This window comes from Kwoniella newhampshirensis, chromosome 9 (assembly GCF_039105145.1).
Source record: "Kwoniella newhampshirensis strain CBS 13917 chromosome 9, whole genome shotgun sequence".
Classification (NCBI taxonomy): Eukaryota; Fungi; Basidiomycota; class Tremellomycetes; order Tremellales; family Cryptococcaceae; genus Kwoniella; species Kwoniella newhampshirensis.
Window position 1 is genome coordinate 203676 of NC_089963.1, and position 21986 is coordinate 225661.

The following is a 21986-nucleotide window of genomic DNA, read 5'->3' on the forward strand; positions in this document are numbered from 1 at the left end:
TGGCTTTCATCCGTTTACGAATTGTTCACAAGCACAAAATGTCAATCACTGAGAATGAATCGACACCCTCCCTCACGAAAGAGGAGAAGCGACTTCGGAAGGAGGAGAAGCGCAAGGCTAAAGCTGCTGCCGCTGCCGTCACCGATGCTGGTGCAGCTCCTTCTGCCGATGGCGAGATGAAGGAAAAGAAAGAGAAGAAGGACAAGAAGGAAAAGAAAAAGAGAAGCAAGGATGTGGCTGAGGAGGCACCTGCTGTCGCTGCTACTGCTTTGGCGGGCGCTAATGGTGGAGACGCCGAGGAGAGACCGAAGAAGAAGTCGAAAAAGTCGAAGACTGAGGTTGAGGCCGGTACCAGTGCAGCTCCTGCCGAAACGTCAGCATCCGCTGCTCCTGCTGCCGAGGCCAAGGAGGGCGATGCAGCACCTGCATTGTCCAAGAAACAGCTCAAGAAGCTAGCCAAAGCTCAAGCTGCTCTCGCTGCGCCTGCGTCGACATCCACTGTCCCTGCCATCTCGATTTCCCAAACGTTCACACCTGAACATAACGCCTATCTCAAAGCACAAGGTATCACACTTCAACCATCCCTTTACCCTCCACTACTTTCCATCCCATCATTACCTATCAACCCAGCTCTTCAACCCTATCTTTCCGCATACACGAAACCTACCCCAATCCAATCTTGTTCATGGCCCGCCCTTCTTGTCAAAAGAGACGTCGTCGGTATCGCCGAGACTGGATCCGGTAAAACGCTCGCATTCGGTGTCCCGGGTATCAATCTCCTCTCCCACCTTCCTCCTCCCACAGGAGGTAAGAAGAGCAAAGGCGGTCAAGTCCAGATGCTCGTCCTTGCCCCCACAAGAGAATTGGCACAACAATCACACGTGACGCTAGAGGCTTTAGGGAAGACGGTTGGACTGAATAGTGTCTGTATCTTTGGTGGTGTAGGGAAAGATGGACAGATTTCAGAATTGAGGAAGAAGGAGACTAGGATAGTGGTTGGAACTCCGGGAAGAACGCTGGATCTTGCCGATTCTGGCGACTTGGATCTGTCAAGGTGAGTCCGCGAGATGTAGCCTCTAAGAAGGACCCGGCTGATTTGGGCACATCAAACAGCGTCTCATACCTCGTGCTTGACGAAGCGGACCGAATGCTTGATCAAGGTTTCGAGAACGATATTCGAAGGATCATCGCTCACACTCCTGGACACGAGGCCGGCAGACAGACTGTCATGTGTGAGTAGAGGTTGGATTTCCACTCCGGTAATACCGCTGATATCTTATGTGGATCAGTCTCTGCCACTTGGCCCGAGTCTGTCAGAAGACTTGCCAGTACCTTCCTCAACGATCCTGTCAGAATCACCGTCGGTAGCGACGAGCTTTCCGCCAACAAGCGCATTGAGCAGGTTGTGGAAGTGCTCGACCAATCATTCCAGAAAGAGTGAGCTTCATCGTGTCTGAATCCAAGGTCACGCTGCTGATCAGCTTTCAATGCAGTGCTCGATTACTGCACCACCTCCGAGCCCATCTCAAAGAACACCCCAACTCACCCGCTTCTCCTACCCGAATCCTCGTCTTTGCTTTGTACAAGAAAGAAGCTCAACGACTCGAATTCACCATCCGAAAAGCTGGCTATGCCGTGGGCGCTCTTCACGGTGACATGACACAAGACGCGAGATTCAAAGCTCTCGACGCGTTCAAGACGGGCAAACAGAACGTGCTGGTTGCTACGGATGTCGCCGCGCGAGGATTGGATATTCCTGATGTTGGGCTGGTCATCAATGTCACTTTCCCTTTGACCACTGGTGAGTGTAATGGTATCGTCACAACGGCAGACTGTGGGTTGATGATCGAAAATCATTCGCAGAGGACTTTGTGCATCGATGCGGACGTACTGGTCGAGCTGGTAAAACAGGAAAGGCAGTGACTTTCTTCACTGGAGAGAACCACGAGAAGTCTCTTGCCGGTGAGCTCATGAGAGTATTGAAGGATGCAGGAGCGGAGATTCCCAAGGAGATGGACAGATTCCCTACCACCATCAAGAAGAAGGGTGAGTGCGGTGCTACCTAGTTGAGTGATCATGAGGGGTAGCGCTGAATTCGGTGTACAGAGCATGGATCATATGGAGCGTGGTACAAGGATACCTCGAATGCTCCTGCTCCTACCAAGATCACCTTTGATTAGGGTGCATCGATAGATTCAGTCTGAATAATCATACTTGGCGTTCCACAGAGACCCCATTGACCTGCGTAGCTCGTCCGGTGACTGGATGTTTCCCCTTCATCGGGTCAGACACAGATGGATGTGTATGTATATCTTACATCCCCTTCAGTCTGGATGCAGATCGACTGGATGTTTGCATGTTCATTTGCCGTGACTGTGCCATTGAAGCGATGAAAGATCTTACGTCATCAGCGATCCATCGTTTCTTCTCGACGGCGGCCGCATGTATGGGACGGGAATGAGCAGGATTGTATCCAGCGGTATTCGAGAATAACGAAAACGGAGACGGCGACCTCGACCTAGGGAGCAGGCAGGGTAGTAAGCTTGTCTTCGAGGAGAATTTTACATATGTGATCAGCGAGCACTACATGATAATAATACACGCTTATCATCCATCCGGTCATACCAGGGTATTATTTTGCTTCCAACCCTTCATTCACCGTGAAAAAAGGCAATAAAAATAAAAATGAAATAGATCCGGAGTGCGCACGGACCAGACGGCAAAGATCTCTATCATTATTATTATTATTATTGTCGGGTGTATTGCGCCACCGTAAGTTCCGGAGAGTTCAGGCGAAAAGTAGTGATTTGACGATCTCCCCTTCCATAACGTACACACGTATATATATACACCACTCTTTCCTATCTGCTGCTAACACTTTCATCATCTATGACATCCCACCCGAATCCGTCCCTACGTATAGCCGCTCTATTACTCTTACTCGCAGTCGCGTTCTACAATATGAACTTTATCTCTTCCAAGCTTGGGTATGAGACTCTGCCAGAGGATGTGGCCAAGAAGAGCTTCTACGATCTGAAAGCTACTTTACCCGGCAGAGACAAGGTCTTGGACTTTGTGAGTTCCGTCAATCCCCCTTTTCCCAGCACGAGTGAGCTGCGTTGCGGGAGCTATCGTGTGACGAGATGAGTGTGTCGAAGGTGCGGAGAAGAGAATGGGCAGCAGACGATTGTAGACGGGTGTTTACCTTAAACAATATAGGCTGTGTCCGTCAAATGCTAACGTCATCCGAATATCTAGTCCACTCTCAAGGGCAAAGTCGTTCTTATCGTCAACACTGCTTCCAAATGGTGAGTCTTCTGTTCAAAACACTGCGTCTGTCTCCCCGCGACATTCATGATCCAGGGCCAGCTGCTGACGAATAAAGGTCATCATAGTGGTTTCACTCCCCAAGTCAGTATCTCGTCTTTAGTATCTCGTCTTTCTTCTTCTTACCACTTGTCATGTGTCTCACGCTGTTGACGGGCTATATGCTTCCTTCGACAAGAGAAGCGGGGTTCAGGACGATTTCACTGATAGGCGCCATCTTCGCAGTACACCGGACTTGAAGAATTGTACAAAACGTACAACGAGCGAGGTCTTGAGGTCCTTGGTTTCCCCTCCAACGAGTTCGGTGGTCAAGAACCTGGCGATGATGAGGATATCTCCTCTTTTTGCACTGTGAGTAAGAGGTCTTCCCTTCTCTTCTCTTGCCTCTCCCTACAACCTATCTTTCGGTCATATCACTCTTTAGCTGCGTGCATAGGCATCAACCTGCTTCTTGTGTATCGCTCGACTATCCGGCTGATTAGCCCCACCCTGCACCACAGCTCAACCACGGCGTCACCTTCCCTCTTATGAAAAAGTCCGAGGTCAACGGAAAGAATATGAACGAGGTCTTTGCCTGGTTGAAGTCGCAGAAGGGGGAGAATGTCGGTGGAATCGCCGGCACAACAGCTATCAAATGGTACGTTGCTATGTGGATATACAGTCTGCACGCGAGAAACGTTTCGGCACAAGCTAATATATCCCTGCGCCACGACAGGAACTTCACCAAATTCCTTGTCGACAAGAACGGAAAGGTTGTCGGGAGATATGGCAGTACTACCAAGCCCGAGAAGTTGAAGGAGGAGATTGACAAGTTGCTCTAAACGATTGCTGTGAGGTTTCGAGTGGTGTCAGCGGTCTGGACTTGATTATGGCAGATGCGAGGAGCCTTGTCGTCGAGTCAATTGACTGGTTTTTCTGGTCAGTGATGAGGTGTGAGAGATAGACTATAGAACATGCACACCTAGTGAACAAGTCATTCTCATCATCCAGCTCCGCTCGATCGCTTGAGCTCGTATTGTATCGTGCGAGGCAAGGCGATGTCAATAGATGATCCAGCATCATGCCCAGAAGGCATCTGCCACCAAAGCCACCGAGTCGTGAAACGTAAACAAATCCACGACGGGCGGAAAGCAGGTCCGAGCTTGTCATTTCGACTTTTCATCTCTCATCTTCCTTTCGTCTAAAGCCCTTTCTCGTTGATCAGCTCACGAATATGCTCAACACCGCCGCGGCCATGACATAGTTCACGACCTATCGACGTGCTGATTCGATCTATTCTGTCAGGTCTCGTCGCGTCGCCTTTACCTTTTCGCAAGTCGCAGACAGAACCACTTCGACACCATGTCGACCTACACACCCATGCCCAACCCACTCTCGTCGTCGCCCATCTCATCGATCCAAGGAACACCTGCATCACCACATCATTCCGAATCGTCGCCCTTGGTCCCTCTGCGTCCAGGAGGTTTGGTATCAGCGACAGGCTTCTCATCGCCTCTATCACATACTTTCAGCAATGACCAAAGGTCAGAAAACAGTATCACAAATGGGCAAGGTCAGACCACAAGTTTCAGCGTGATCAGGACTCCTGGTGAGCCGAACGGAGTGGGACCAAGTGGGAGATATGAGGACTGGGAAGAAGAGTATGAGAAGCAGAGATTGAGAGTGTGGGAGGAGAAGGTGGCAAGGGACTTGGAGGGATGGAGAGGTGGGAATGGGTGAGTTGGGTATTCTTCTTCTTGAACATCCTTCTCATCTGAGCATGATCGAACTTGGTGGAAAGCCATGAACTGAAGGTCTGTGCTTTGACCATCGTTCCCTTACATGACATATTACGTCGTATCTGATCCCCACACCGATATCTTGACGACGAATCACTTCCACCTGATGTTGCCGACATGATCGCAAAAGCGCTCCACGCTCATCATATCCTCGTCAAGCACTGCCCCCCGATACGTATTTCCTTCAACCCGTGACCGGAACCATAGGCCGACATCTGCCAAAAGAGATCGTGAGGGTAGAGAGGGATTGGTCAGGCGGGGAAGTGTGTCGGTAAGGGGGTCTTCTCTGTAGCTTAGCGGTAGCGGGAGTTGACTAATGACAAACTCAGGTTCGAAACTTCTTTCCCAATGGAGCTCGAAGGACGAGTAAGTCAAGATCACAACATCACCGAACTCATATCACTCTGAAGCCATCCCTCTCCTTCATGACTGAGCTGTCACTTGCGACCTCGCTCCCACTGCTTGTCATCTCACAACCTGCTAATCTCAAGCCTCCCAGATATCCCCGAAACAGTTCATGTCATTCATCAATGACTTGAATGAACCCCTCGTTTCCGCATACTCCGTCACGGGTGCCACAGCCGACAACATCATCGCTGTTGCCACGCTGTGGACGAGTCTGTTATGGCGAACGAGCTGGTTCGAGAGGGTATGTCGCGCTGGTCACCCCTCGTCCTCCATTACAGCCACCGTCACGCAAAGGTTTGACATGCACTACACTGACATCTTTTTTGTTATCCGTCGATAGGAGCTAAGACGTGCTGAACAAGTCATCAGACAAGCGAATCAGGACTTGTTCAACGCAAATGGACTGAACGTACTCAGTCCTCGAGATGTCGCATTACAATTTGTGAGCCCATACCTTCCGTCCCTTGCCATCCACCTCCAATGTCGTTCAATTCGCTTCGTGCTGATGTATGGTTGACATAACGGTTCAGTTGGAAGTTGAGTAAGTATTTTTTTTTCCATCTGCAGACATTGGGCATTGGTCAACTGACATCAACCCAACAGATACTACTAGCCAGGCTAGGGGACTCATGCCTTGTTTCTCGCACTATATACCCAGCATCTATTATTTACCACACATCATTCACATCGGACTACTCTCATTTGACTCTTGCACGCGCCTTCTATGGTATAAAGCCTACGACGGAAATCGGACTAACGAAAAATATTGTACATGAAGCCGCTTCTACGGTATGACCCCTAAGGTCCCAATCCCATGCCAATCAAATCCTGGAAATCAACAATGTATGGCAACGGTCCACGGTCTCGATCCAATCGCACCCGAAATGTCCGCCTCAGTGCGACTTTGGGATAGCCTTGATGGCCTCGTCCAAGATTCTGTTCGTGAATTCTGGATTGTCCAAATATAAATGATGTCCAGCTTTGGGCACCACGTGGATCGAAGCGTTGTCGTTTCCTGCCTTCTTGAGTGCTTCGACAGAAGCTCTACCACCATCTACGTCCATCCCTACAACAGAAGAGTATCAGCTTGCCTTCTGATAGATGGGGCATGTCACGAGCTTACAATCGTTATCACCGTCTGTTGTTTTACAGAGGAGATAAGCGAGTATCAGCAAAATCACAAAAGAAGTGGAAGGTGATGCTACTCACAGAGGAAAGTGACGGGGGCTTTGACTCTATTGATTCTATCGAGAATTGGGATCCTGGCATAAGCTCCAGGAGCGAGGATATGAGCTACCATCAATAGTCAGTTCCATTTCATGACTCGTACTTGAAACCAGACTCACAGATACAGTACTCTCCGCTACCCTTCATGATGCTAGTCCCGTAGATATATGAATGTAGATCTCTCACGTCTTCCTCTGTCTGGGCGGCGAATCTTCTTGAAGAGTATCTCCCGACCCACATAGGACCGAAAGGACCGACTGATCGAAGGATCGAAAAAGGCGACAGACCACGTTCCCACCCCCATACAAAGACTAGCAACAAGCGAACAAGAAGCAGATCAGCACTGCGATACCACCACCATCCATCATGTGAACAGAGGGAACACTTACATTTCATCATTCCTTGATTGATGAGCGACTTCTTCCTCTGCTTTTGCCATTCTTTTGCCTCACCCTTCGCCTCTGGCGCTTTACCGCCCCCTTCGATCTCTGCCTCGGCCGCATTAACAGCTTCATCGAGATCTCCGCTTGTCTCCGAGTTTTCTCTGGTCAAATTACCCTTCGGTCGGGGTTTACCGCCCAATTCCGCCGTAAGGGGATATCTCACGTATTCCGGTCCATGGGGGATGCCGGCGGGACTGACCAAGATCAACCCTCGGACTCGTTCAGGATATCGAACAGCATAAGCGGAGGCGAGATACCCTCCGAGTGAATGGCCCACGAGAATCATCTTGTCCAGTCCAGCAGCTATTCGCCACGATTCGAGGGAAGAGAGGAAGAAATGTTCTGCCCGAGAAACTCGGGTAGGGGTCGGTGCGGAGGTAGGTGAGGCAAGCAAGGATGGTGATGGTCGCGATGAGAGACCCATACCTAACCAGTCGAGGAAAAAGGTGCGTCGGCCGGTGGCTGCGGTAGATTGGGCGATAGACTCCCAGTTTCGGAAGAAGAACCTGCGAGCAGGACAAGAATGTACAATCAGTATGGTATTTGCTGAAGTCTGGTTTGTCCTAACACAGACCAAGATGAAACAAGGCATATATGATCATCCTACTCACCCTAATGCCGCCGCGTACCCATGCAGAACCACCACGGCCTCCTTACTATTCTTGTTCTCTGAGGCCGAAATCTCAAGCGTGTTGATGTAATCCACCAACTTGCCATCATCCTTCTTGCACTTGCTCAACCGATGTTTGTGCTTCTTCTCGGAACCCGTCGCGCTCCCCGCGCCGCTCGACAAATCTGACGCCGACGACGCTGCGCTGGTGGTCAGGTTTTGGTCACGAGGATCTGCAGGATGTTCTGGTGCCATGGCTGGGTCGGGCGTGGGGATGAACACGTTTTTCAACGTGGCTACCAATCCGGTCCCTTGGATAGGTATAGGTTCCGAGGTGTTGATTTCGCCAACATTGTCAGAGGATTGATTGGTGGTTGGTGTCGGCGCGTGATGACCGCTTGAGAGACCGAACCATCCCTTTGAAGGTGCTGGATGTGCTGGTGTGGATTCGAACATTGACATTCGTCTCAGTAATCTCTCTTCGGCCAATCGTGCCTCCTTGTAAGACGAGTTGGACCACCATGCCGCCAAAGAAGACTTGAAATCCGTTGGGATCGCACGACTGGGCGTGAGCGTCCCTGATCCTCCTGGAGGTGCGGAAGTCGGTCGAGCAGGTGGTGCGTGAGAGAGTGCGGACGGCGAAGAGACGGGTTGCGGCGTCGATGTCATTTTCGTTGTCGTTGAGTTGCGGATACGAGGGATTCGCAATCGAATTCGAAGGGAAGAGATTGTGATTCAGTTGGAGATCGCAGGTGGCGATCTAGGTGATAACTAAAGCGTGTGATGTCCCCCGATATCGGATTCGGATGTTGGATCCCAGTGCTTCGCTCCAGTTGGGAATGAAGAGATATATACTTTCTGCTTGATTCGTGGACCGCTGCTGCATTGAGAATCACAGAACTGAGTTGATATCCTCGTAGTATCGATCAAGTCTGGTTTTCTATCACACACGCATTCGACGTCATCCAGAGCCGTGTGGCCGATCCCCGAGGTCACACCATGGGGAATGGGGGTTATGCGTTCCCTCGGCAAAAGGTCCACTACTGCGACGGGTGGCCATTCCGTAAACAAAACCAACGGTCATCCGATCCCATCCCCGCTCCTCGCGTGATAACAATCGAGGTCCAACGGAAAGTCCCGCTACAGAGCTCTTTTATGATACATTTATCAGGCACACTGTCCGGGGGGTGAGTCTGATATTCCTTCTGTGCGATGATCGATTACAAACCATTCGCTCACTTCGAGTAAAGTCACCCTCCTGCTGACGGCCGAACGGGCGCGCGAGATTATCAATGACAGATCTATTTATTATCAGTCCAACATTTTTTCCCTCAATTCCAAGTGTAGCCCTTGTCTTTTCTTCTCCATCAGCTCAGATCCACATCGCATCGCGCTATTGTGCTTCACGCGATCGACAGCATCACAAAGTCACCGGATCACTGCATACCGACGATAGGGACCTAATCACTGTGATACCGGATTCGCGCAAATAGCATTATCTCGACATCACTCGTCTCCTCTGAAACACAAAAAATATGTCAAGACCAACAGCACTCTCTTCTCCACCTACCACGCCGCCTACGCCGTTCGTGTTCGATCCTATACTCGAGGCAGTCGATGCCATCGCTCGAGGCGAGTTTGTGGTGGTCATGGATGATGAGAGCAGAGAGAACGAGGGAGATCTCGTCTGTGCGGCCAGTAAGGTGACGACGGAGGGTATGGCTTGGATGATCAAGTGGACCAGGTGGGTGTCATAGTTGTGTTGCAGCTTGTCTGAGTCTTCATTCATCATGATTGGATCTTCCACCGGACCTTGACAACTCATGTGTGTTGAAGTATATCACTGATGACTTGTTTTGCGTTACTGCCTTTAGCGGCTTCATCTGTCTCTCTCTACCCCCCGCTCGACTCCAAGCGCTCCAACTCCCACCTCTCCTTCCACCATCCGGTGTCTCCCAAGATCCAAAAGGGACAGCCTACCATCTCACAGTCGACTCGAACCCCACCCGTCATTCGTCCGTGTCTACGGGGATCTCCGCTCACGATCGTGCTTACACGGCGAGACTGTTGGCCGATCCGAAGAGCGATGAGGGGGATTTCACAAGGCCGGGACATATGGTCACGTTGAGGTATAAGACGGGTGGGGTGCGAGAGAGGAGAGGCCATACGGAATGTGCAGTTGGTGAGTGGCGGTGGTTGTCGTGATGTGTATTCTCTTCATTCACGCAACATCGGGCGGAAGAATGGGCCAAGACAGAGGTCAAAAGTCGCCGTTATTGAGATTGGCCCTCAAATTTTGAGAAGGAAAGCTTCTCGATTGGCGGAAGACCACCAGATGCGAAGTGAAGGCGGGCATCTGTCCCCCGGAGTTGCTCACACGAGCTCAGCAGACGGAGATAGGCGGTGGGCCACACAAACGAAGGACATTGCGCTGACATTGTCACCACCCCTTGCAGACCTCTGTTACCTTGCCGACCTACCCCCAGCAGGCTTACTGTGTGAGCTAGTCCACCCCACCGATCCATCTGGAAGCATGGCGAGACGAGACGATTGTTGGCGATTCGCGAGGGAGTGGGGGTTGAAGGTCATCAGTGTTGAGGGATTGGCAGAGTATGTGAAGGCGAACGGTAACGGCTTAGTGCCCGAGGCGTAGGGCGTACTTGGGATGGAATGGTGAAGTCAAAACATTTTGGAGACAGGTTATCAACCAATGCATTTATAGAGACATAGCAGGGTGCGGTATTTCTCAAGGTTTGGTGATCATCAGCGAGGTGGAAGGCATGTCTCAAATTCTACCTTTCAGTGGAGAGGAAGAGCACACCCATACGCATTGCGTCTAGGTCCATCGCCAGCTCATGAAGGCCATGTTACCTTACCAAGCCCTTCTCTGCTTGTCTGTGCCAGTACTATTCTCGCTGTGTCATTCATTTAGGATCAGCTTCCCCCGCAGTAGTCCCGTCGGAAGGTATCGTTAATAGTAGTCTTATCGGAGATTGAGTGTGGCGGTTGACTGTATTAGGCTTTGATGCTAATCGACGATGATCCGGACCAACCTCCACTTTCCATCTTTTCTCTCTTTTCCTCTACTTTTATCGCTTCACGGCATATTCATGCAAGTGGAGCAGATTTCAACGCGTAGATTGTCGTCCGTCCCTCTCCCATCTCCTCTCCATCACCTCCTCTGCTTTTGAGACCAACTGAGAAAGAGAGTAGAAGACGCGATCATCGACGACGACGACCTGACATAATGCCACCTAGACGATCTGCAAGAGCTTCACTCCCAACTCCTGCAACCTCCACCACGTCCTCAACATCACCTTCGACTGACACGACAAGGTCGCGTCATTCGGTGGGAGGTACAGGACGAGCTGGAGGGAAAGCTTCCGCTACTGGTATGCAGACGCCTGCGAGCTTGACGGATGGGGAAGAGGTGGAGCTGGGAGAGGAAGTAAAAGAGGAGTTGGATATGGAGTTGGGTGGCGAAAGGGTCAAAAGAGAAGGTACGTTTTCGTCACCAGTTTGTTCCCCGATTGGCTGGATGTCCGCTGAATCTCTGGCATCCGGGATGCGTACAGCATCGTTCGATTCCCCTTTCACCGATACATCAACCTCTGATTCGAACAAGAAATACAAGTTGGAGTCGGTGACCATCCCCACGCGACGATCACGCCTAGGATTGGACAAGACGGAAAGTGCCGATAACCTGACTCTTGGATCTCCAGCGCCTGCCGGTAAGAAGGGGGCCAATGGGAGAGGTAGTAGTAAGGCGAAGAATGAAGGGATGGATGTGGATGTGAGCTCCTTAGTCTCATTCTGTGGATGGCAAATAGCGATATAGCAAGCTGACATGTCCAAATTCTGCAGATGCTCAGCGCCAAGGAGGAAGACCTAACGGAAGAAGAACAAGAAGAGATAGAAGCTTTCAAGCCCAAAACTACTCGGGGTAAGCCTAAGGATACGTCGAACCAGCCTTTCAATATCGGTAAATTCAGCAATGTCAAAAAAGCCAACGCGTCAGATCTCGCTTTGGATCGACCGAAACGCGCTTCTACCACTACGGCGAAAGGAAAAGCCAAGGGCAGAGGAAAGATGAAGAAGGAGGAGCTGACACCACCCGCCTCGGACGATGAAGAGGATGACGAGTCCGAGTTTGTGGCTTCAGACGATGGTGATTATGCGATGGACAGTGATGAGGAAACGAAGCAGATGGAGAAAGCTATAGAGCAATCGACCAAGGCCACGACCGTGAAAGGTGGCAGAGGCAAGAGAGTGAACCAGAAAGCGCTCAGATCAGCGGTCGCTCGAGCTGCTGAAAGTAAGTGGATCTATCGTATCTTGTTCGACCATTGCACGGTGACTGATATCGCTTGCAGAACGCAACAAGTCAAGTCGAGGCGATGTCACACCATCGACCAAAGGACAAAAATCCGGAACCGTTACTCCGTGGTCTGGCGATAGTTCCGCTGTCAACGACGCCGATGTCGCCCCTTTGTCAGACGACGATTCCGGTATCTCCTCCCTCCCCTCGGACTTCTCCGAAGACGAAGCATCTTCCTCATTCACGGACGACTCCCTGCCAAAGACAAAGAAGGGTAAAGGAAAAGCAGGCGGTAACAAGAAGTTCAAGGGACGAGGTCAGACCTTGGATGGTAAATGGGCTGACGAGCTTGAAGACGATTTGGGCTCCGAAGGAGAAGGGCTTGATCCTGATGAGAGACGGGTCATGACGATCAAGAAGATGAGAGCAAAGGCGAGAGCGGACAGGCAGCAGGCAGAGGAAGACGCAAAGCCCAGGAGGAAGAAGGAGAAAGAGCTGAGCGAGAAACTCGGGAGGAAGTTGACGAATGGAGAAAAGAATCTGGTCGCTTTGAGCATGGTCAGTCCAGATTGTGGTGCTGTTGAGATGACGGTCGACTTGCTGACGCCGCTTTGCTGCGCCTCAGTATCATCCCGAGCTGGAAGATGTCTGGGGAGATCTTCAGACCAAGGTTGTCCCAGTCAAACCGATCACTATGGAAGCGCATCCCTCTCTCAAACTCACTCTGCTACCCTTCCAGAAAGAGAGCTTGTACTGGATGAAGAAACAAGAAGAAGGTCCGTGGAAAGGAGGAATGCTGGCCGATGAGATGGGTATGGGAAAAACGTTAGTCCTCTTCTCGGCGTCTTCCAGCGGGCCGAGGGACTGATGTTTGATGACACGGCCTGCAGCATCCAAACGATCGCTCTGCTCTTATCAGAACCGAGACGGAAGCCGAGTTTGGTCGTAGCTCCTGTCGTGGCGCTCATGCAGTGGAAGAATGAAATTGAGACACACGCAGAAGGCTTCACGACCTGCCTGTGGCATGGACAAGGAAGAATGAAAGCTGCGGAGCTGAAGAAGTACGATGTGGCAAGTGAAATTGAGTAGGGCTGAAGGAGCTCGTATCGCTGATGGCGTTATACGAACAGGTTCTTGTGTCGTACGGTACACTGGAAGCGTCTTTCCGACGTCAACAGAGAGGGTTCAAGCGAGGAGATATGTTCATCAAGGAGAAATCGCCAATGCATGAGATCGAGTGGCACAGGTGAGCCGTTTCTCGCCGCTTGATATAACCGAAGATACTTACACTGCATATCAGGGTCATCCTCGACGAGGCGCACAATATTAAAGAGCGTTCAACAAATGCTGCAAAAGCCGCTTTCGCCCTGCATGCGTCGTATAAGTGGTGCTTGTCGGGTACACCATTGCAGAACAGAGTGGGAGAACTGTATTCATTGGTCAGATTCCTTGGGGCAGATCCTTTCAGGTGAGCTCCATCTTGATTGTGTCATTTGCGATACAGCTGACGAATCGTTCAATGCCAGTCACTACTTCTGCAAGAAGTGCGACTGTAAGAGCTTGCATTGGCAGTTCAAGGACAGACGACATTGCGACCAATGTGGGCACACACCGATGAATCATGTCTGTTTCTGGGTGCGTACGCTTTTCTTGTTGTCAACAGAGCTTCAGGCTGATGACCAATCTCACCATAAAAGAATACTGAGATTCTCAGTCCCATCGCGCGATACGGCATAGAAGAAGGCGGACCAGGACACACCGCGTTCAAGAAGCTCAAGATCCTGCTTGATCGAATGATGCTTCGTAGAACGAAACTTGAACGCGCAGATGATCTTGGTCTGCCGCCTAGGACAATTGTGGTTCGACGAGACTTCTTCAGTCCGCAGGAGAAGGAGCTGTATATGTCTCTGTTCTCGAACGCTAAACGACAGTTTGCAACTTACATTGATCAAGGAACGGTTTTGAACAGTGAGTGGTTCCGCTCTGCTGTCCACCATTCATCCAGGCTCAGCAGACTGATCTCTATTCCCCCCAGACTACTCGAATATCTTTTCCCTCATCACGAGAAGTAAGTATGATATCACGGCAGAGATACAGGAGCGATATTGATTAACATTTGTGCAGTGCGACAGATGGCGTGCCATCCCGATATGGTATTGAAATCGAAGAACTCCATCCTTAATCACGGTGCGAAAGAGGGCACCGTCTGCCGAATCTGTAGCGATACAGTGAGTCAGATCCAACCCCGCCAGGATGTTACGCTGACCCCTCATTCTTTTGTAGGCGGAGGATGCTATCGTGTCGGCGTGTAAACACGTCTTCGACCGAGAGTGTATCCGACAGTATCTCGAGGTGAAGCAGACACGAGGGCACAAGGTGAGCACTGCTACTGTTCTTCTTTCACCAAATGTCGAAACTGATTACATGTCCCGGTGATATAGCCCGAATGTCCAGTCTGCCACATCGAGATCTCCATTGACCTAGAAGCCGAGGCAATCGATCTCGAAGAAGGGGGCAAGAAAGCCAGACAAGGTATCCTGAGCAGGCTGAATTTGGATGTGAGTGATATCAATTGATATTGATGGAGGAAGGTGCTGATCGGATCGTTTTGATCAGAATTGGCGATCGTCGTCGAAGTTGGAAGCTCTTGTTGAAGAGCTCGAGAAGCTCCGAAATCAAGATTGCACGATCAAGTCACTGGTCTTGTGAGTCAGCGATTCCTGTTGCTCTGACTTTTGGCTAATTCTTGCGTCCAGCTCGCAATTTGTCTCTTTCCTTGATTTGATCGCTTTCCGTCTACAGCGTGCTGGTTTTAACGTGAGTCGCGAGCGTATCGTAAGATGAGTATATTGGCCTAGTGTTGACGACGCCTTGCAGATCTGTCGATTGGAAGGAGGTATGACACCTCAGCAAAGAGATGCGACAATCCAGCATTTCAGTGAGTCCGACTTGCTTCTCTATGTGATCAATTGTGAAAATGCTAATGATATTGCGCAGTGAAAAACACTGGAGTCACTGTCTTTCTTATCTCGCTCAAGGCTGGTGGAGTTGCTCTCAACTTGACCGAAGCGAGTATGGTGTTCATGATGGACAGTTGGGTAGGTTATCCTTTTTTCAATATCATTTTGGATCGCGAGGACAATTTGCTGACCATGTCGAACAGTGGAATCCATCTGTCGAGTATCAGGCGATGGACCGTATTCATCGACTTGGTCAAAAACGACCTGTCAAAGTTGTCAAGCTGGTTATAGAAGATAGCATAGAAGATCAGATTGTGCAGCTGCAACACAAAAAGCTGGCTATGACTGAGGCCGCATTGAGTCAAGATCCAGATGCTGCTCTGGGCAAGCTCACAGTCGAGGACGTGAGTGGGATCTGTCATTCCGGTTCGATCATCTGGAACCAAGCTAATGATCCTACGTGCAGCTGGGTTTCCTGTTCAAGCTGTAGTCCTACTGTTCTTGTCTCCCCCTCTGTAAACCTGTGTTTGAGACTTTGCTACGATATTACTTGTCCCATATCATCCAAGGTCAACGCGTTCCTTTGTACAAGACGATGAAGATAAGTTGTGTCTTATGCCATATATGCAACGAGATGTATGTCGGATGTGATGTGCAAGGTGAAGATAAGTTATGAAACGCATTTCGACCCCTGTCAGTCACGCTTTATTGAGTGAACCCACTTTTCAGCTGGTCTCGTCTCAGGGTAAGAAAGAGCGCAGATCTCTTCAGAGTCCCAGACACGCAGACAGACAGAGAGAGAGACAGAGACAGACGCGTGGAGAAGAGGAAAGACAAAAATAAAAAAAAAAGTCACTCGTGCTGCTGACGAGAAGCTTATTGTTCTTGTATATAGAGACCAGAAATCTTATTGTTCTCCACCTCCTTACTTGGCTTGGGACACATCCTCTGGACCATCACTTGATATTTCCCTACATATCGCCTTGTTCTCATATAGCAACATATCGATTAGAGAGATTAGGAGTCGACACAAGCACAAGATATTGGACAAGTTGTACCCTTTCCTCCTCCACCTCGACGCTCAACTCACCGTTCCGCTCTATTCACGCATATATCCCTCCACTCGACCACATCATTCTACAAATCGACCGGTGATTTGACACTACCGTGCTGGTGCTCGGTTCGCTCTACGTGCTTCGTATTATCTCAACCCGCGCACCGCAAAACGATACACGGTCATACCGATATTTACCACTTGACCAAGACTCTCTTCTTCTCTCAGCAGTCTATCCAGCACAATCATCTACCCAGGTTCCAAGTCGCCACCCTATCTGAATTCCATCCACGCAGTCCCCCCCACGACACAGTCCACCAGCGCATACTGACACACGCCCCACGATGACGGTCGACCAGAGTCAGATCCCGTTCAACGTCTCTGAACATTACAAGGTGGTCGAGGTGATAGGTGAAGGAGCGTATGGTGTCGTCGTGTGAGTGCAGTGGGGTTTCTCACTGCGCGTCGTACTGTAGCACAGCTGATGGCAGTTGTCATCTCCTCAACTGTACCATCTCACTCCACCGCTCAACGCCAACTTGCCTCCACTGTCCCACATGCCCTACTACGAACCGTGTCACGATCCCGCCTCTTGTCATCTCTCCTCCATGGCAATCGACGGTACTCGCATCGCTTGGTCCCCTATCTTGTCCTCTTCAATGCTCTTCCACCGACCACGCAACTTGACAGCGCCGCAATCCACCTCGCTTCCGGAACTAAAGTCGCCATTAAGCGAATCACACCTTTCGATCATGCCATGTTCTGTCAGAGGACTCTGAGGGAGATCAAGCTACTGAGACATTTCAGGTGAGTCTGGACGTTCATGGATCGTGCGAAGACGGGCGGCAATGAGGTGCAGTCGTTTGCCTCTTGTCCTCTCAGTTGCACTGGTTGGGTTTGCGGAACAGGCCTCGGCAGTGCATATGAGTGCAGAATGCGCTGAGGAAGAAGCGGAGTCGTACGGGAGGCCAGCAGGAGATCACATCGCTCAAAGTCGCTGGGCGGCACGAAGGCAGAAGAATTTCTTGAAACGAAGCTGACTCCTCTTCGATTCCCCCAGACACGAAAACATCATTGCTATCCTTGACATCATAGCTCCACCCAGCTACGAAGCTTTCCATGAGGTGTACCTCGTCCAGGTGAGCAGTGCACTGGACCTAGCCTGAGACTGCCGGAACATAGCTCACCGGGTCTCGTACAGGAACTGATGGAAACCGATTTGTGAGCTTCATGCCAGTCGATTTCTTCTCCTGCGAGCTGACAATGTTGACTCAGACACCGGGTCATCCGGACACAAGAGCTTTCGGATGATCACTGCCAATACTTCTTATACCAGGTTAGTGCGAAGGCGAGCTATGATGATCAGCAGCTCAGAGATATGCCAATCTGTAGACAATCCGAGGCTTGAAAGCCCTTCACTCAGCCAACGTGTTGCACCGAGATTTAAAACCCTCGAACCTCCTTCTGAACGCCAATTGCGATCTCAAGATTTGCGACTTCGGCCTAGCCCGTTCGGCAGCGATGCCACCGCCTGATTCAGGCCCCAATGGCGGGAATGGCTTCATGACGGAATACGTCGCGACGAGATGGTATCGGGCGCCGGAAGTCATGCTTTGTCAGTTGTTGATCTGGCTTCGAGAAGGGGTGTACAGCTGATTTCGCCTGTGAATGTTTAGCGTTTCAAGAGTACACCAAGGCGATCGATATCTGGAGTGTGGGATGTATCCTAGCTGAAATGAGCGAGTGATCACTCCAGAGGGCGGGAGCAAGTGCTGATGCTAGCAAATAACAGTCAACGGGAAGCCTCTGTTCCCGGGTAGAGGTGAGCTTCTTATGTGTGGAGCAGTGACAATGAACTGACCTTTCATGTCTCAGACTATCATCATCGTATGTGACTCCGCGTCGCTGCGAGTTCAAAGAGCTGATCATGGGCGTGAAGAGTTGTCCTTGATCTTGGAAGTATTGGGTACACCTACAGTGAGCGGTTTCGTCGCGAAGTCTGGTTTCGTGCTCACAGATACCAAAATCAGATGGACGACTTCAATGAGATCACCTCTTCCCGATCAAAGTGAGTTCGGAACCTTGATTCTACCGGGAAGTGGTACTGATACTGACACGCTTCAATGACATCTCAGAGATTACCTGGTGAGCGGCGCGACAAGACGACCGGACTTGAGAGTGTCAACTAATAGCTCCCTCTTAGCGCGCCCTCGAATTCACCAGAAGACAAGATTTCGCAGTCATTTGCCCTAAAGCCAAACCAAATGCACTTGATCTCATGAAGAAATGCTTGACGTGGGTAGCAGTTCTCTAAGATTCTTCGCTCGTACTCATCCAGCCGATCGACTTGTACAGCTTCTCACCTCGAAAACGGATCACCGTAGAGGAAGCACTGGAACATCCGTATCTTGAGGTGAGTGCCTGCTTAGCGAGCCGCCCACATGAGAGCCACACTTACGGAGCCTTGACCATAGCCATACCATGACCCAAACGATGAGCCTGGAGCTGAACCCCTCAAACCTGACTTCTTCGATTTTGAGAACCGACAAGATCAGCTTGGTAGGGAGATGTTGAAACGTGAGTCAGCAGCTGTCAGTTGCCGGTATTGAAGGTTGATCTCGTTTTGGCAGGACTCATCTACGCCGAGATCCAGAAGCCTATTATCGACTCGCCAGAGGTCTAAGGAAACGGCAATACAGCCGGCGGGCCGGTTTGAGCACAAAGGGGAGGGGAAATACATTGATCATGTCCAGCAACACATATTTCGTATCCAGTGAGGTTGTGCTATATCTAGTCCCAGTCAAGAATGAGAAGTCCATCACCATATGCATTGTATGATCCATCACAAATGATTTTGTCCATATTTGCCACTTGTGCCACGTGATCGCGAGATGGGACTTGCGCCTTTCAAAACAGCTGTTCTACCGTCTTCACCAATTGCTTTCACTCATCTGGATCTGCACCTTGATCTCCTCGGAAATCGATCAACAACGACCTACGCACGAAACATCGGCAAGATGGAAGGGTGGGATCTACCAATGAGCTTTGGCAAGAAGGCCAAAGCAGGGCCTACGAACTTGAAGTCCAAAGTGGACAATACGAAAAGAGCAGCGAGCGTGAGTGATCCAAATATCCCGAGTCTCCACAAACCATCTAGCCTGGTGGACTCGGACTGGCATTTGCGCCGAATACTGGGCCGTCATCTCGTCAAGACTTGAAATCGGATGTGAGCTGACTGATACGATCTACCAAATAATAGCCTCCACCAAGATCTGCATCTATACCTGCACCTGCACCAGCTACAACACGTGCAGATGAGGGATCCTCAAAACCAGGTACTTCTAAATCAGTTTTGACGGACGATACGGTCACCGAAACGAACGAAAAGAACGGAGGAGATGATGACGATGACGATGAAGTAGGACCGATGCCCCCTCCATCTACATTGACCAATGCCATCGGAGACACAAACGGAAACGGAAATGGAAATGGAACGAAACGAAAAGCGGATGGAGATGCAGACGGAGGGAGCGACGATGATGATGAGGACGACGAATATGACGATGAGGAAGAAGTGGATAGGATGCCGATCACACATGAGATTGTGTTGAAGGATCATACGAAGGTGAGTGGGTGTTCATGTTGGCTATGGGATTTTGGGATTCTGGGATTTTGGGACGGTGGGCGTTGAGTGGCTGGGGGGGGGAACTTGTGATGAGACATGAAGGTGAATTTCCATATCGAAGCCAGGAGGATGAGACAAGTCCGCATGAAGCGCATTGTAAATGATAAGACGGGAGAGGGACCACTCAGCGACGGTGCGCAAGTGTACGGAGACGGTATCGGTGGACATTCTCCCCCGTCTCAGAGTTCAGCTGAATTGACACACGCTGACCATTGCGTCAACTCGCACTCCTGCAGGTCGTCTCGGCGCTGGCGGTAGATCCCTCGGGGGCGAGAGTAGCGACTGGCTCTCACGACTATGACACAAAATTGTGGGACTTTGGCGGGATGGATAGTCGTCTGAGACCGTTCAGGAGCTTTGAGGCGAACGGGAATTACTATGTGAGTGTGACCTTCTGATTGCTCAGCAGTGAACGTCGCCATTCGAGAGTAAAGAACGAGGTTCCGATGAAAGTGAGGACACGAGCCGATGGTCTCTATGCGATAGGTCCACGACCTGTCTTACTCGCCCGATGGACAGCAACTGCTCGTCCTATCTGGAACACTGGTGCCCAAAGTGTTCAACAGAGATGGAGAGGAAGGGTGAGTCTTGTAGCTCTCCCTCTGATAATTCATCGCTGACCGTCCGTCACAGAGTCGAATACAACAAGGGAGATGTCTATCTTCGTGACATGAAAAACACAAAGTTTGTCTATAAGTCATCTACCTTTGTGTGTAATATACTGATGACGACAACGCAGTGGACACACCGCAGAGATCAATGGTGGATCCTGGCATCCCACCGACAAGGGCCTCTTCTTAACGTGTTCCAACGACTCCACCTTACGGTGAGATAGCTACTCTTGTGGCCGAGCAGGACCGCAAGCTGACTAAATTTGATCAGGATATGGGATGCCGAGAACAAGCGGAAACAAAAGCAGGTGATTGTTGTCAAGTCGAAAGAGCGAGGAGCGAGGACGAGAGTGACGGCCTGTGCATGGAGTCATGATGGCAAGATGGTTGCTGGAGGTGAGCAAGCTACCTGCAACATCACGCTGTGATTCCAAGCTGACAGGAATGACGGTCTCGCCAGCCTGCTATGATGGCACCGTACATGTTTGGAATACCTCTTCGAACTTCGCCCGACCGAACTACTCTTGCGAAACGGCACACGCTAAGGGGACTGAGACGACCTCGGTAGCGTTCTCAAGGGATGGCAAGCGGCTCGCAACGAGAGGTGGCGACAACACTGTCAAATGTGAGCCGGACCCCTTCTTTATGTGGGTTTGATGAAGCTGACCTAGTAGCAGTATGGGATGTTCGATCAACGCGAAAGCCTATCGCCGTAGCATCAAATCTGGATAACCTGTATCCGGAGACCAACCTCATTTTCTCGCCGGACGACAAATCCATCCTGACAGGCACTGCTGCGCCAAAGGGTCAGAAGGGAGCATTGGTCTTCCTCAATTCAACTGACTTGAAAGAAGAGAGAAGGATCGCCATCGGGGAAGGATCAGTTGTACGAGTCGCTTGGCATTCGCGTATCAATCAGGTGAGTCTGACCACTTGGATCAGTACAGTCGATGCTGACCTCGCGTAGATTTTCGCCACACTCTCCACCGGAGTTGTACATGTCCTCTACTCGCCGCATTCCTCCATCCACGGTGCACTACTCCCCTTGGCCAAGATGCCACGAACAGCTCCTCGCGATCCATCCTTCTCGACAGCCGACGTGAAACCGGTCATCTACACACCTGACGCCTTGCCAATGTTCCAAGATCAGAAATACGGTGAAAGTCTACATCAAAAGGAGAAGAAGGCGAAGAAGATGAAGCCCATGGAACCTATGACAGGAGCGGGCAGAGGGGGTAGGTTGGGCCAGAGTGAAACTCAGGGATTCGTACAGACTTTGTTCCCGGACACTCTGAATTTCGAAGATGTGAGTCCGATCTTGATCTTTGCGGTAAAGTAAGTGTCGTAGCTGATGGTCTGTCTCAGCCTCGAGAAGCGTTGCTCAAGTATGCAGAGAAGAAGGATCAGGAGTAGAGCAGGGATGTCGCATGCAGCTTCTCACGACTTCTCTTTGCGTCAAGGTGCGATAGCAAGTGACCAGACTTGGACGATGGACCATTTGAGATATCCCTCGTCCCATTGAGCAATGCCAAAGATGCATACTGACGTACGAACCACGATGCAAA

General features: G+C 50.6%; 8 protein-coding genes across 8 annotated transcripts; 7 read left to right on the forward strand and 1 right to left on the reverse strand.

Moving 5' to 3' along the window:
- Positions 1–38: 38 nt before the first annotated feature.
- Positions 39–2180, forward strand: IAR55_004776 (ATP-dependent RNA helicase DBP3; the record flags this gene model as incomplete). Its single annotated transcript, XM_066947872.1, has 6 exons — positions 39–1054; positions 1114–1232; positions 1290–1437; positions 1494–1801; positions 1864–2046; positions 2107–2180. 6 exons carry the CDS (start codon positions 39–41, stop codon positions 2178–2180), a joined length of 1848 nt encoding a protein of 615 aa, XP_066801331.1.
- Positions 2181–2961: 781 nt separating this feature from the next.
- On the forward strand, positions 2962–4148 carry IAR55_004777 (uncharacterized protein; the record flags this gene model as incomplete). The annotated part of the gene is made up of 6 exons (XM_066947873.1): positions 2962–3075; positions 3259–3308; positions 3396–3411; positions 3553–3678; positions 3828–3964; positions 4043–4148. The coding sequence occupies 6 exons, from the start codon at positions 2962–2964 to the stop codon at positions 4146–4148; spliced, it is 549 nt and encodes a 182-aa protein (XP_066801332.1).
- A 520-nt stretch (positions 4149–4668) lies between these two features.
- IAR55_004778 (uncharacterized protein) lies at positions 4669–6126 on the forward strand (the record flags this gene model as incomplete). Its single annotated transcript, XM_066947874.1, has 7 exons — positions 4669–5042; positions 5236–5376; positions 5435–5471; positions 5605–5754; positions 5854–5955; positions 6044–6054; positions 6117–6126. 7 exons carry the CDS (start codon positions 4669–4671, stop codon positions 6124–6126), a joined length of 825 nt encoding a protein of 274 aa, XP_066801333.1.
- Positions 6127–6406: 280 nt separating this feature from the next.
- IAR55_004779 (uncharacterized protein) lies at positions 6407–8462 on the reverse strand (the record flags this gene model as incomplete). Its single annotated transcript, XM_066947875.1, has 5 exons — positions 6407–6579; positions 6723–6806; positions 6860–7051; positions 7130–7689; positions 7795–8462. The coding sequence occupies 5 exons, from the start codon at positions 8460–8462 to the stop codon at positions 6407–6409; spliced, it is 1677 nt and encodes a 558-aa protein (XP_066801334.1).
- An 866-nt stretch (positions 8463–9328) lies between these two features.
- On the forward strand, positions 9329–10446 carry IAR55_004780 (3,4-dihydroxy-2-butanone-4-phosphate synthase; the record flags this gene model as incomplete). The annotated part of the gene is made up of 3 exons (XM_066947876.1): positions 9329–9537; positions 9668–9975; positions 10250–10446. The coding sequence occupies 3 exons, from the start codon at positions 9329–9331 to the stop codon at positions 10444–10446; spliced, it is 714 nt and encodes a 237-aa protein (XP_066801335.1).
- A 594-nt stretch (positions 10447–11040) lies between these two features.
- IAR55_004781 (uncharacterized protein) lies at positions 11041–15561 on the forward strand (the record flags this gene model as incomplete). The annotated part of the gene is made up of 20 exons (XM_066947877.1): positions 11041–11293; positions 11369–11586; positions 11658–12108; positions 12167–12669; positions 12737–12936; positions 13002–13182; positions 13242–13357; positions 13412–13579; positions 13638–13746; positions 13809–14079; positions 14147–14179; positions 14236–14339; positions 14395–14487; positions 14553–14669; positions 14728–14816; positions 14868–14928; positions 14989–15049; positions 15109–15209; positions 15275–15475; positions 15538–15561. 20 exons carry the CDS (start codon positions 11041–11043, stop codon positions 15559–15561), a joined length of 3354 nt encoding a protein of 1117 aa, XP_066801336.1.
- A 908-nt stretch (positions 15562–16469) lies between these two features.
- On the forward strand, positions 16470–18808 carry IAR55_004782 (mitogen-activated protein kinase CPK1; the record flags this gene model as incomplete). The annotated part of the gene is made up of 16 exons (XM_066947878.1): positions 16470–16561; positions 16816–16932; positions 17186–17264; positions 17327–17346; positions 17401–17461; positions 17518–17740; positions 17802–17864; positions 17918–17947; positions 18001–18012; positions 18065–18102; positions 18156–18193; positions 18261–18270; positions 18329–18420; positions 18481–18538; positions 18600–18702; positions 18756–18808. 16 exons carry the CDS (start codon positions 16470–16472, stop codon positions 18806–18808), a joined length of 1089 nt encoding a protein of 362 aa, XP_066801337.1.
- Positions 18809–19142: 334 nt separating this feature from the next.
- IAR55_004783 (uncharacterized protein) lies at positions 19143–21834 on the forward strand (the record flags this gene model as incomplete). The annotated part of the gene is made up of 11 exons (XM_066947879.1): positions 19143–19241; positions 19385–19750; positions 20047–20190; positions 20297–20391; positions 20444–20494; positions 20550–20636; positions 20693–20817; positions 20882–21046; positions 21099–21340; positions 21389–21727; positions 21787–21834. The coding sequence occupies 11 exons, from the start codon at positions 19143–19145 to the stop codon at positions 21832–21834; spliced, it is 1761 nt and encodes a 586-aa protein (XP_066801338.1).
- Positions 21835–21986: the final 152 nt, after the last annotated feature.